This window comes from Hyposmocoma kahamanoa, unplaced genomic scaffold, assembly GCF_003589595.1.
Source record: "Hyposmocoma kahamanoa isolate Upper Pololo Valley unplaced genomic scaffold, ASM358959v1 97946, whole genome shotgun sequence".
NCBI lineage: Eukaryota > Metazoa > Arthropoda > Insecta > Lepidoptera > Cosmopterigidae > Hyposmocoma > Hyposmocoma kahamanoa.
Genome location: NW_020655463.1, coordinates 1 through 14369, shown reverse-complemented (window position 1 = coordinate 14369; position 14369 = coordinate 1). Strand labels below are relative to the sequence as shown.

At 33.6% G+C, this 14369-nt stretch overlaps 2 protein-coding genes and 1 long non-coding RNA gene across 4 annotated transcripts; 1 reads left to right on the top strand and 2 right to left on the bottom strand.

Moving 5' to 3' along the window:
• Positions 1-1193: 1193 nt before the first annotated feature.
• LOC113238735 (repressor of RNA polymerase III transcription MAF1 homolog) lies at positions 1194-2796 on the bottom strand. The gene is made up of 4 exons (XM_026475572.1): positions 2292-2796; positions 2099-2216; positions 1482-1759; positions 1194-1399 (listed from the first exon to the last, which is right to left on the bottom strand). The coding sequence occupies exons 1-4, from the start codon at positions 2495-2497 to the stop codon at positions 1336-1338; spliced, it is 666 nt and encodes a 221-aa protein (XP_026331357.1). The 5' UTR covers positions 2498-2796; the 3' UTR covers positions 1194-1335.
• A 3750-nt stretch (positions 2797-6546) lies between these two features.
• LOC113238737 lies at positions 6547-7668 on the bottom strand. The gene is made up of 3 exons (XR_003311121.1): positions 7604-7668; positions 7033-7171; positions 6547-6857 (listed from the first exon to the last, which is right to left on the bottom strand). It is a non-coding gene; the product is annotated as an uncharacterized LOC113238737 (long non-coding RNA).
• Positions 7669-8286: 618 nt separating this feature from the next.
• Positions 8287-11181, top strand: LOC113238736 (39S ribosomal protein L3, mitochondrial-like). 2 transcript variants are annotated; one of them, XR_003311120.1, is made up of 4 exons: positions 8287-8488; positions 8776-8860; positions 9020-9248; positions 9576-11181. XR_003311120.1 is itself a non-coding variant. In XM_026475573.1 (4 exons), the coding sequence occupies exons 1-4, from the start codon at positions 8632-8634 to the stop codon at positions 9584-9586; spliced, it is 375 nt and encodes a 124-aa protein (XP_026331358.1). In that variant the 5' UTR covers positions 8287-8631; the 3' UTR covers positions 9587-11181. The 2 variants fall into 2 exon arrangements, 1 of the variants encoding a protein (XP_026331358.1); XM_026475573.1 differs by having other exon boundaries at positions 8287-8681.
• Positions 11182-14369: the final 3188 nt, after the last annotated feature.

Here is a 14369-nt window from a genome sequence, read left to right as displayed (position 1 = left end):
ATTTTCAGTACAAATCGGCAATTTCATACTTTAACCCCTATTATTTACAAAAAAAAACCAAAATACTGAAGAAAAATATATTCAATACTATCCAGCTAACAATAAAAGTGACGCCATGAAATATAGGCGGATAATTACGTTAAATGATTTGTATATATAACGTTTAAGTAAGCGTTATACACACATAATTCACTTTACAGATAAGACTACACACACGAAAAACTGCTTAATACTTTGCTTAAAATTATTATTGCAATTATAATGCCGTAATGGTTAATGGGCTATAACAAAACTATGAATACATTTATCTGGTAAATTATTATTATTTTTAACTGTTGTGACCAATAAGTATAATATGCCATAATACTACCTTATTTTGAAAAAAATATTTCAAAGATATTGTAATTGAAATGGAAAGTCAGACAGATCTTGCTTAACTTTAAAAACTTGTCCAAAGTGTACCTATGACTATGTAGCAAAAGCAAAACTTCATATTCTCAAGAATGTCCGCATCACTACTCTAAAACATATTATGTACATTAATTAAAATGTTAATAATTTGTTAATACATTCTAACTCTTGAAAAAAAAAAGAAAGAAATGCTTTGGTGAAATACGAAATGACAAATATATGAACAAGTGCATTACTTCCTTCTTTCTAGATGTTGCATACATAATGAACTTATAACTAATATGTTAACAATAGGAAGATTTTATTTAAAAGCTCATAAGGAACCAACACAAATACCGAATTTTAATAATTTTGGTGGTGGTGTAAGAGTGGCAACATTAAGTAGTCTATGTACTATTTTGATTAACAATAATAAAAATACTATCACTTACATTCTTAAATACAATATAATAATAAGAAAATATGCAAACAAGGCTGATTATATTTCATTTGTACTAATAAGTATGGGTATTATAAACCTTGCATTAACCCTGCACCAATGCTTAAATGCTTAAAACAATCAGTTGCACCAAAGTGCCGTATTGCGAATAGTTATTAAGTTGACATTTTAGATCAAATAGATAAATCAACAGCGATAAATTCTAATTGCTTGCTAATTTAGTGCATAAGTTTAATTAAGAGCTTACTAGCTCAGTCACATTGACAACATAATATATAGAGCACTCATTTTTAACAACAAATATTTTATTGTTTTTCAAAAAAAAAAAAAACACTTGTTCAATGTTGTAATTTGAAGTTTGGTTTGTATAAAATGAGATCTGTAATTTAGGCAATCATATTTAAAAACCTGAAAGAGGTTTGATGTAATATTATTTTTTTGATATTAATATGAGATGGGTTATTTTGTTTTAAAGATCATTTTGTTCAGTTATATTCTTCATCTTCATCCATCGCAAAATCTACTCCTGAGTCCACAGCACACACAGGGCTGTAAGAAAGTGAGATTTTTTATTACATATGATTAATTAAAATAGCATTAAAAAAATTCCTCCAAATTGTAGTGCAATTACCTCATGGCTCTGCAAGTAAAGAAAACAATACGCTTCAACTTCTTGTTATAAAAGAAGTAGTTGAAAGTCCAGAGGCAGCCAGGCTCACCAAACGGGTCACTGGCCAAGTCTGGGTTATAGCTGTAAATTCTGCATTCAGGCAGAATCACTTCCTCGTTAACAGCAGCCCACAGTACTGGACGCAGTTGACGCCAGCGTACGCCGCCCACGGCCGAGAGTGCACTATCAACAGCTCCCTGAACCCAACTTAAAGATGGCTCAGCACTAAATTCACTACTCTGTAATTAAAAATGCAATCAATATGAATTCACAAGTATACAAGACTACTCCTATATCATGCAATATAAATATAGAATATAGTTGCAGAAGCAAGGTTGCTTATACATAACAAAGAATGCATAACCTTCAGATACCAAACATATATCATATTTGTACAATCATACAGTATATTATCAAACACCACAAAAACAAGAATTTTTTTCTGCATTAAATAGTGTTGGTTTAGCTTGTGTTAACAAGTATTATGATATGAGACCTATTTAGACTGTTTACCAGACCTACTAGCCACTTGTACTACTATTTACTATACAATATGTATTATAAATAATTTTACCTACCTTTGCCATCGAAAAATCATAATCAGGAAAGGCAGCATTCAGTGTGGCTATCAAATAAAAGAGGGTCTTCCGTGATATGGTATCACACAGAATGCCTTCATCTCCAGACAAGCTGCGGCTGAAAGTAAATTAAACATTTAAATTATGTTCTTTAATGTTTAATGTACAGAAGTGAAGGTAATGGGTTAAGTACCTGTATGTAAGTCCCTCGGGTGGTGAGAGAGCTTGTAGGTTGTGGGTGGTTTCCCCATCTGCAGTAAATCGCTTGTAGAATGCCTTCTCAGCACCAGCCATCTTGCAGCTGTAGCTTTCGACACGGGCCTGCAAGGCACTGTCGCCATTCAAGATCGACAGTGCGTTGCTTAGTGCCTCCAAACGTCCACTCTCCAAGAGTTTCATTTTCTCTGAAGTGTCTTATACCACCTTACCCGCGTAAACTTCTCGGTATTATTGAAACCGTTGTATTTGAGCAGCACGGTACACTACTTCTGTACATAGCAGTCGGGTGTATAAATATTCCTTTTCTCTTTGAGTGTAGAAGATTCACACTCGATAGTAAATTCGTCTTCTGTTCTTCTTCCGCGCTGATGGGATGCGGGAACATCACAAATAACCAAAAGTATATAATTTTCAGAATTGCTGGTACTTGGTAGCAAATTTATTTTTAGCTTGTTATTGGCTTTTACACAACGAGAGCGCGTCACTTCACTTGTTGTCCTACAAACACTTATGTAAACAATTTTCCTGTTATAGGTCAAAATCCATAGCAGACATCGTTACTAACATGAATAGACACGAAAATGTTGAACACTTATTCCAATTAGACATCAATTTGTACCAATTAATTGAAAATCACAGAAATTAAGTAAAGCTTCGATCGACAAACAAAGGACATTTTCTTTTTCAGTGTTGCCAATATAATTTACGTTATAAAATTATTTTTCAAAATGGTAAGACTTGGTTCGACTTTAAATAAAATAAATGAATTGTATGTATGCGTTATTTATTCTAAGATTGTATGTATGTGAGTACATACTTGGCACCACCATTATGTAAAAAGAAGAAGACAAATTTATTATACTTTAATTTAATCTGCCGGCATTGCGGTCAAGGCGCAAGGGCACTTTTCAATTTCGGATTTGTTTGTAAAACGAATGAATTTGTAAAAATGGCGAGTTTTTGAAGTTACGAGTACAGTTTTTACAAAGATTATTTTTATTTTAAGTAAGTATATTATGAAGAAAAAACGAAGAATGAAATAGTGATGAAGAAAGTTAGTACTATATTCCTTATTTTAAACCAAATTACAAAAGATTTTATCCTGAAACTTCTACTAATTATGAATTCAAAGTTTTTATTCCAAGTGATGGAAGACAATGTGATTTAAAAGAAAGGTAAAACATAAATATAGACTCCCACCGCTCAAAATACTATTTAAAAACTCAACTAAGTCAACTAATTTATTTAAGAGAACGTGAAAACATAATGTATTAGAATTAGAAGTACAATAGAAAATATTACTGAGGATCCCAATAATTAAGCGAAGATATGGCTCAAAGTACTTGTATCCAAGCCAAAAGTATTATAAAAAAAATTATAAACGAATGTTATGATGACCACAGACTACTTAGTGAACTACGTATGATGACACCACGATTGAGTCGTATTCCTCAATGCTCAAGTCAGCACTTGAGTATGATTTAAAGCACTGAAAATCATATTCAAGTCCTTGCCATTAGGGTCGTATTTCCAGTCCTTGAAATCATACTCAAGTCTGCTCAAGTCAGGACTTGAGTATGATTTGAAGCACTGAAAATCATACTCAAGTCCTTGCCATTAGGGTCGTATTTCCACTGCTTGTGTTTTCAGTGCAATCGTGACTTGAGCGTTGAGTAGAGTTCTACAATACGACTCTTGAGTCGTATTCCAGAACTCTACTCAATACTCAAGTCAGGACTTGAGTATTGCAGTGAGCACTGAAAATCATACTCAAGACCTTGCCATAGAGGTAAGGCCGTAGACTAATCTGTGGACTAGATGGAAAAAAATAGAGGCCGTAGACTCTACGGGGCTAGAGGCGAAAGAGAACGTAGTTAACGAGCACTGTTGCCAGATTAGGCGATTTTTCGCCATTTAGGCTTTGAGTGGTCGCGCGGCGACTAAAAAAGTGGTCAGCGACTCGGCGATATTTAGGCTATGTTTGAAATAGGAAACGGTGATTTTAAGCAACTCAAAAACGTCTGGGGAATTACAAACTGCATTGGGGATTTTGTGGGAAATGGAGACATTTTGAGTATTTCGACGTGTGAGGAATTGCTGCCGGATATTGGGGAATATGAACTCATTTATTTTCCCCCACGTATTAACTTCACAAAAGTCTAGCAACACTGAGGGCCTAGCCAAGTGGCATTCGCTCCCATTCTATTCCATTTCTACAATCGTCATCGATTAGACGTGAACGATAATAGATTGGTAGCCAAAGTTACAAGAGCCTGACGATCGCTCATTCTATTCGATAATTCGTTAAAAATCAAAATATAGTCTACGGTTTCGACGGCAAACTTCACTTTGAATTTGACAAGAGATCGATGTTCGTAACAAAACGCGCGGCATTGAAGTGGAATAAAGTAGTTTTAAACGTGAAAAGTGATTTCAAAGGTATTTTAAAGGTAAGTATCTGCAGAAACATTATATTTAGCTCTTCTGTGATATACTTTTGTCACCCATAATTCATGTAAGATAGATATCTTGCAAAGTTTATTGTGATGTTACATTCCAACTTTAGAAGTATTTTCTTCATCTTTTTAGCAATGGAACCGAGCTTGCGAGCTAGTCTGGAGCAATCCTCAGATTTTGTAGAACGTATGGAAAGATACTCAATATAGGAATCATACATTTTTCATCCAAACTTATCAAAATGCAATTACCACTTGAGACTGATATAACGTAAACAATGACGTGATATAGTACAACCTAAGCAAAAGAAATTAAGACCGTGTATGTTACAGGCACGGCGACCTCTTGAAGCCCCAGTCGGAAGCTCAAGGTCGCCTGAGAAGTGATCGACTGAGGCGATCTATGCGTGGTGGTGTCGAAGTCATCCGATAAATGCATACTTGATAAATGGGATAAAGTAAGCTAGCCCACCTCTTTGATTTTACATTTATATATAATGAATGGGTTTTATCACTATCATGAACGGCGACATGCTGAGGGTACTGGTGATGGCCCAGACAGCCAACAAATTTTAACTGCTTTGGTACAGAGGGTGGTTACGATTTTAGGGGTGTCAGCAGGAGTAGGTCAAGCTAGTATCCAGGAGCAAATATTAATATATATAGAATACAATATAAATATAATAATGCACACACTCAACATAGCCCCGCACTAGGGAAACCCGGTGTCGCGAGTGCCAATGACGCACACATAGACAACAACAAATTACACCCAAACTCATGAAAAAAAACAAATGTAGGCCATTCAAATAGTTCTCTCGGCCCGGGAATCGAACCTTGGACCTATGCGTGTCAGGCCGGCATGGTAACCGTTTGGCCACACAGGCAGTTAAAATTTCATTTAGTCAATGTTAGTACCACATAGATATTATGTCCCTTCAACATATTCTGTCACCATGGCATTACCAGTTTATCATAGTCTTAGAACAAAAAATTTTTAAAAATAAAGTTGTTCCTATTCAATTTTAAATCATCCCCTTTCATAACTTCTGCAATCATTACAACACCACATTATAATCTAGAACAAAATCTAAATTCTTTATCACAAACCCATTTAGCTAATATTAATACTTTTTCTTTTTCAGAGACCATCATCGTCAAATGAGGAAGTTCAACTACAACAAGCAAATTACTTCTTGACCAATGACATATAGTTGATGTAGTAAAATGTTATGCTTGTGCAGACCCACTTTTTACTTTGTATAATAATATCTGTAAGTAGGTAGGTGTAGAACTAAGTACATGGACCTACTGGGAATAAATAGGTCTATGAAGTGGGTAATACATTTATGAGAAACTTAATTATAATAGGTATTATCACCAAGAGAATACTTATTGTATTTTGTAAAACAAATTGTATATGGTTTACCATATTATTACTTAAGAAAAATAAATAGTATAATATTGTATATACAGGGTCAAGAGCACGTCAAGTTTAACACTTTAAGATTTAAATCCAACTCAATGCTGCTTTCGGTAAGAATGGTCCAAAGTACAAAGTCAAGCTTGATGTGCTTTTGACTGTACCTGAACACTTAAAATTAAAAGATTGAAGGTGAATTTGTAAAATAATAACAAAATAGCCTTGCAGTTAAGAAATAAATAATATTTATAATAAAAATAATATTTTTATATTTATAATTATTTTTCATTTTCTACATCACAATCTATTCACTAAAGAATTGGGCATGGCTCTGCCATGCTTTAGCTCATCTTGGCTACTACAGGTAGATCCTCATCATCACGTTGCGCAGCCATATCACCTGGTGGGGGTAATTTAGCATTCAATGCAATGTTATGCAGCGCACCACACGCAATTACTATTTTACTGGTGACTTGGAGATGTTAATGAAGTGTTCAGTGCTTAAGTAAACTTCTTCAACGTGTCTTCAGCAAGCCAAAACACCGTTCAATACAATTCGTGGCCTGGATATGACGCCTGGTGTAATTCTCTTCTGGTGACCCTGGTGCAGCATTTAAGATAGACATCATTAGCCAGGCTCTTTGTGGGTATCCAGAATCACCTAAAATAATTAGGATTGTTTAAATTATCAATTAATCATAGGAGGCAGGCAGTTGACAATTAGTTTGTAAAACTTAAAGCTGTTTTTGTTATAGGCCTAAATGTTTAGACTAACAACAAAACATATAGATTATGCAAAAAGTAGTTATGTATAAATGTTCAATTTTGTTTCTTACCTAATAGCCTGTTTGTTCACCATTTTGATGAAGCCCATGCATGTATGGTTCTACTTGGCTGGATGACCATATAAGAGTCATGTGTGGCTCCACCATACTTAGCATCGACATTTAAAATTTTTAAGTTATGATCACAAATCTGTAAAATAGACAAAATTGATGGTTGATACAGAGATAAATACCTATGCTATTCAAATTTTACGAATTAAACAAAGTAACTATATAATTAACTTCAGGATGTACCTTGTACAATTTCAGATTTATATTAACCCTTCAACTAACTGTACAAAAATCACAGGACAAACAATTTCAATTTTAATACTAAAATTATCTTGTCAACCAATGAAATGTGTAATAGGCTAAAACATTTAATGAGTGGTATACTTTTATAAAAAAGATGCTCATCTACCACGGACTTCACAATGGTTACATGGGTGCAGTCAATGCACCCTATTACACCAGATAAATGAAATCTTATTTGGAACTTGTAAATTCATTAATAAAATTGATAAAAGTGAAATGGTACAAATACCTTATCATTTATGTGTTATTTTACTGAAATGTCGCTTACCTCTGGGCTTAACTTGTTGCGTTTGTGGAACACCCATTTACTTCTTACATTCGGATGATTGAGGGCTTCCACAACTTGCGCTAATGCAACGACTAGTTGTTCGCTGCAGCAAATGTTGCGAGACACACACGATCCACTGGTAAGAGCCTGTCGCCAAGAAACTCAAGGCACAAAAAACCTACAAAAACAATATTTTTGTTATCATAACCTCTGGTGGTTGGTATCCATTAATATTACACTTCATATTACAGCAGTAGGCATAATTTCTTTACCTTAACTTCCAGTAGAAATGCTACGGTTCCTCTCAAATAGGTATGGGCCCGTAGGTGGAGACAAATGCTCGTTTATCCAATCTAAATGGTTCCCGAAACATATAACCGGCATTTCGCCGATTTGCTCCAAGGACCGCCGAGAAACGTTTCTTTTTTGACGCCTGAGCCACACTTCTTCATTATGAGCACCCCACAAGAGTCGAAGCGAATGCATTTCAAAGTTATTTATAAAAATTTGCACAAACACAACACAAAACTTCACCAGCTGATTATAAAATCGCCATTTTGTTTCGTTTTCTACAAGGTGTTGGCGATCGCTTGGTAATCGATCGATGGAATAGATAGCGAGCGTAAGCGATTGTCAAAATTGTCACTTTGGCTACGGTTTATATGGGAGTTGTCGAACGAGTTGGACGTTTCGTTTGATGGAATAGAAAGTGATTAACATTGGCTACCAATTTATCGTTCGTTACGCTACATCACGTGACATTTCGTACGCTTATGTCAATCCCATACATTGTCTTTCTATTCCATTGGCGATATCGCTAACAAAAAGACACGTTGGCTAGGCCCTCTGTTCACTAGGTAGTCGCATAGTGTATGATCTATGTCTGTGAGTATAATGTTCTGTGGTCTGTGGCGAAAGAGTTTTGTTTATCCAAAATGAACTATTTATGCAATAAAATAAAGAATTATTACGGCCTTTTCAAATATAATCTGATGCTTAGCAAGTGAAGTTTCATATAACTATTCAGAATGGCTACGAGTAATTTAAAATTATTGTGTGGCGTTTTGAGTAGAATGAGGTTAGGGCAAGTATACGAATGCCATATTTAATATTGTTACCAGCTAAGGTTACCAGGTAATTTGAATCCATTACATTGAATTGGATATTTTCAGGATTGATAATGTAATTATACGATCAAATGCTAATTATAAACCTAAATATCGTCCACCGTACTGGTATATGCCCAAAGAAAGAGTGGTCAGTATAAAATATATTTATTAATGTTTTAAAAAGAAAGTCCAAATTTTATTGTTTCAATTAAACTGTTGATCTAATCATCAATACAATTAGTCTCGCAAATGAATGAGACTGAACCCATACTGTGTCAATACTGTAACATTACATCTCAATTTACAGCTGAGTGAAGATCTATTAACTCAAGAAAACCGTCAGTTTCTTGAGGAAGTTATGCAGGATAGACTTAGCGCACAAGCTGATATAGAGTCTCCTTTAGCACAAGTCAATGTTGAGAAATCTGGTCAGTGGACTCCTCAAACCAGGAGAGTTGGAGTCATTGCCCGAAAAATAGGCAATTACCCTCTATGCTCAAAAGAAGGAAAAAAAAATGCATACCACATTATTACAGGTAATAATAATAATACATAATTTTCTTTTCACCAAATGTATTGCTGTTATAATTATTAATACAATGATTAATGTTAACTCAGAAAAAATTTCTTCAATCTGTCCGGATTCGAACCTACGGCTTCTAGCATACCGTGCCAGACGTTATACCAACTAAACCACGGAACGAACCAGCAGACCTCACAAATTTTTCTATGTGCTTGTCGTACCTTTGTATTTGGTTTTTCAGCGACTTTGTATTAATAATTATAACAAACTAGTGGAGTAATTTCACAAAAAATAATTGAATATCAATTCAATAAAAATTGCAATATTGCTGTTGTTTTAGGTTGTCGATAACCATGTAATAAAGTACATTCCTCCAGAAGAATTCAAACCGATGAAGACTACAGAAGTAATGTGGAAAGAAAAACGACGATCAGGCTGCCTGCTCGTTGGATCAGAGACCGTAGGTCCTAATCAACAATCAATCTATCAACTTCGATCACTGGTAATAAGTATCAACGCAGGACATATTTATATGCAGATAGGTGTCTAAACAAGTACTTATTTACTACACAAAATTGCGTTAAATCTGTCCGCAAAATCTCGGAAATTGTGAATATTTACGGTTTTTTTTAAAGATTGCTTATGTAATGTTAAATAACATTAAGTGCACGATTTTCAAATTTGAGTAATGTGTCTTTTCTACTTACATGAATAGTTGAATATCAATAATAAATACACTGTAAATATTGTAATTTACAAACTATTATACTTATTGCAATCCAGAAAAAGTACCCGTTATCTAAATTGTAATATTAATGTTACTCAATCGAAAAATTGAACTTTAGTAAAGTTTCCCGTGTTATTTTTAAATTTTGTGGTTTAATTTTTTTGGCTTCCCGATTTCGTCAAATGATATACTTCCTTACCAATACACCTATACTTTTTTCAAGTTATCATTTGAATAAGTTTAAATACCTATCAATTATTTAATCTCTCAGCAACGACCACTGGTAATAAGTATCAACGCAGGACATATTTAGGTGCAGATAGGGGTTTATACCATTACTTATTAACTACACAAATTTGCATTAAATCTGCAAATGTCAGTAAAATCTCAGAAATTGTGGATATTTAAGGTTTATTTTAGGTCAAATAACATTAAGTGCATGTGTTCCTTTGAGTAATGTGTCTTTTCTACTTATATAAATAGTTGAATGTCAAAAATACACTGTGCTGTCATGTAAAAATTGTAATATGCAAATTTTTATAGTTATTACAATCAAGAAAAAGTACCCGTTACCTAAATTGTAACATTAATTTTTATTCAGTCGGAAAATTGAACTTATAGTAAATTTTTACCATGTCATTTTTAAATTTTGCTGTCTAAATTTATTGGCTTGCCGATTTTCTCAAACAATACCTCCTTACCAATACACCTGTATTATTAAGTTATCATTTGAATAAGTTTAAATATAAATTATTTAATTTCTGAACTCCGATCACTGGTAATAAGTATCAACGCAGGATTTATTTATACGCAGATAGGGGTTTATACCAGTACTTATTTGCTACACTAAATTTTGTGAAATCTGCAAATGTCAGTAAAATCTCATAAATTGTGAATGTTTAAGGTTTTTTAAGATTGCTCGTATAATGTCAAATAACATTAAGTGCATGTATTTCAAATTTAAGTAATGTGTCTTTCCTGTAAATAGTTGAATATCAAAAATTCACTGCTGGCCAGTAAACATTGTAATTTGCAAATTATTATAGTTATTGCAATCAAGGAAAAGTACCCGTTATCTAAATTGTAATATTAATTTTTACTCAATCCAAAAATTGAACTTTAATAAATATTTCCCATGTCAGTTTTAATTTTGCTACATAATTTTTTTGGCTTGCTGATTTTTTCAAAATGTAAACCTTCTTACCAATACACCTATATTCTTAAGTTAGTTTAAATAATTGATTTAGTACGTTTGATTATTTTGATTGAATGTGTTAATAAACCACCTTTTATATAAATGTCTTTATATTTTGCGCCATATTTTTGACCTTTATTGCGTTTGTGACTGTTATGAAAACATTAAAATAAAGATCAAATAAGGAAACGCATACACTACATATATTTTAAATACGTGTAGTGTATGTACGTTTCCCTATTTCATCTTTATGTTTTATAACTAGCAAACATAATTTGAAAATCCCGCGCAGGTAGTTCGAATTTGTTTGAAAATTCCCGCCTTTATGGGAATGTATATTCGCGCTGCCTATTATTTAACCCCCTTACTATCAAGTGTTTACAATTACGGTTCCGTATTTTTTGTATGAAGTTGGTTTTTTTCGTGTGAGTATAGTGTTCTGTGCCATCTTGTAATAATAGATTGTGTAGACGTGCGAAAACAGTACCTCGAAAAGTAATGTGATATCACATTATATTTCCATAAAAGTGAATATTATACTGTGATATCACTATTACCCACAACATCACACAGTGTAACACAACCAAAAGAAACATATCGACGAATTGAGAATGATGCGTTTTAAAACAACCTATAAAACGCATTTCTAGAACTTAAACTTGCATTATATACAAAATCTACTTACATATTACATATCACGCAAAATAAGCGCTTTGTTGTCGAGTTGCGGATACCAGCCCGTTGCACCAAGTACCAAGTAGTACATATTACTCGAGAGAATCAAACAAAAATTACGAAATATTAAGAACCATCTGGCAACCTACACTCTCCCTGGTTAAATTTTACATTATAAATTGCCACGTAAAAAATCAAAATATTGTATTTAATCAAGAAATGATTAACAAATTATGCAATTTCATTTTAAATGTCTACTGTTTAATTTGTTTACACCATCTAGTAAGTTGTATAATAACAAATGCTTTCCAAAAATCAGACGTTAATTATAACTTGTTACATAACCTCACTTTTACTAAATAACTTATTACCTTGCTCTCAGTTCAATTAGCAGAATTTTCAGTGATGGTATATCAATACCTACGCAATTAACTGATACCACCTTCATGTTTTTATATCTTGGATTGATTATATGAAACCGTATCCATCTCCTAGATTACCAAGAAAAATCTAAATATTATATTTAACCAAGCACTGATTAATAAATTATGCAATTTCATTTTATATTGTCTACGGTTTAACCCTTTTACACCATTTAGTAAGTTATTAAATAATTGGGGTACTAATAAAAACATCGTTCTACTGCAATTTACACTAAGCATCACGGCATCATAAACATCACTCTGTAACATTAGCATCACGCGGGTAATGCATCACGCGCGTACTGTTTCCGAGCGATGCATCACGCGGGTAATGTGCGATGCTAACATCACGCGTTAAGTTACACGTACTGCGTACTGCGCACTGAGTACGTGTATTTCATACGGAGCGGTATACCAAGCCCTATCAAGTAGAACGTGAGAAATTTGCTAGGTGGCGCAATTAATATCGATATTTACTCTAAGTTCATATCGAATGTATAATAAAAGACGATACATTACGTAATAATTCCTACACGCATCATAATTGATAACTTAACTTGAATGATGGCGAGTGCGTGTGAGACTCAGGGTCGTATTCTAGAACTCTACTCAATGCTCAAGTCAGGATTGCACTGGAAATACGACCCTAATGGCAGGGACTTGAGTATGACTTCAAGTGCTTTAAACCATACTCAAATCCTGACTTGAGCATTGAGTAGAGTTCCAGAATACGACCCTTAGAGTCGTATTCCAGAACTCTACTCAATGCTCAAGTCAGGATTTGAGCAGACTTGAGTATGATTTCAAGCACTGGAAATACGACCCTAATGGCAAGGACTTGAGTATGATTTTCAGTGCTCACTGCAATACTCAAGTCCTGACTTGAGTATTGAGTAGTTCTAGAACTCTACTCAATGCTCAATTTGAGTATGGTTTAAAGCACTCGAAATCATACTCAAGTCCCTGCCATAAGGGTCGTCTTTCCAGTGCTTGAAATCATATTGAGATCCTGACTTGAGCATTGAGTAGTGTTCTGGAATACGACTCTAGAAAACTGTTGGATAATTTTCCTTTTTTTTAATTTAGTTTTTTTAGAGTTAATAGATTCAAAATTTTTAAACAATAGATACATACATTATTTAACAAAAATAAAATCTTGAAATTGATTCACATTTACTAATCGATTCATTCAAGTAGATTTGTTTCATCGGTACATATTTAAGTCTCTGCTGGTTGGCTGACAGCAGTGACCTGTGGGTGTTAGTAAGGACACCTGGCGAGAGCGCTACTTAACATTACGGCGCGGTATACAAAGGTCCATCAAGTAGTAAGTGAAAAAGTTGCTAGGTGGCGCTATTAATATTGATATTTATTATAATGTTCATATCGGGAAATAATTATGTATGAATGTGTACTATAATGGCGATTAGAGACGGGAACAACTAATTAATTTTTTTAAACGTTTAAACGTCATGCTTTTTTAAACGCTTTTTAGTTTGAAGCTACCAAAATCGTTTAGAAAACGTTTAAGCGCATAGACTTTTATGTTAAAAAAAGCTTGCAACTTTGTGTTGATAGCGAAATGCAAGAGTTTACCACTAAAGGTTTTAAAATAAGTTTTAAAACCTTTAGTGGTTTAAGTTTAAGTTTTTAAAATATTATTTTATTCAGTATTATTTTTGTTTACGACATTACATTATTATATTAACATTTTGTTCATTGGCGTTTAAAGGCGTTCAAAAACATACATAAGTGGTTTAACTTTTGTAGTTGTTAACCGTTGAAATGGAAAAAACTGCTTAATTTTTTAACGTTAAAACGTACGTTTAAAAAGCGTGCTTGTAAAAGCGCTTTTCACTTAAACGCCTTTGAGGGTTGTATTCCAGAACTCTACTCAATGCTCAAGTCAGGATTTGAGTATGATTTAAAGCCCTTAGCACTAGAAATCATACTCAAGTCCTTGCCATTAGGGTCGTATTTCCAGTTTCAGTATTTTTCTGAATAATATGTATGATTAAATTTTTATTGAATTGATATTCAATTGTTTTTTGTGAAATTACTCCACTAGTTTGTTATAATTATTAATACAAAGATCGAACACTCAGAAAAAATTCC

Excerpts from the sequence above, each read along its gene's own strand:
- LOC113238735 (XM_026475572.1), bottom strand. The coding sequence starts at position 2,497 with ATGAAACTCTTGGAGAGTGGACGTTTGGAGGCACTAAGCAACGCACTG. Across the intron at positions 2,217-2,291 it reads CCCGAGGGACTTACATACAG|CCGCAGCTTGTCTGGAGATG; the intron begins GTACTTAACCCA and ends ATTTACTTTCAG. Across the intron at positions 1,760-2,098 it reads ATGATTTTTCGATGGCAAAG|AGTAGTGAATTTAGTGCTGA; the intron begins GTAGGTAAAATT and ends TTTTAATTACAG.
- LOC113238736 (XM_026475573.1), top strand. The coding sequence starts at position 8,632 with ATGGCTACGAGTAATTTAAAATTATTGTGTGGCGTTTTGAGTAGAATG. Across the intron at positions 8,682-8,775 it reads GGCGTTTTGAGTAGAATGAG|GATTGATAATGTAATTATAC; the intron begins GTTAGGGCAAGT and ends GGATATTTTCAG. Across the intron at positions 8,861-9,019 it reads ATATGCCCAAAGAAAGAGTG|CTGAGTGAAGATCTATTAAC; the intron begins GTCAGTATAAAA and ends CTCAATTTACAG.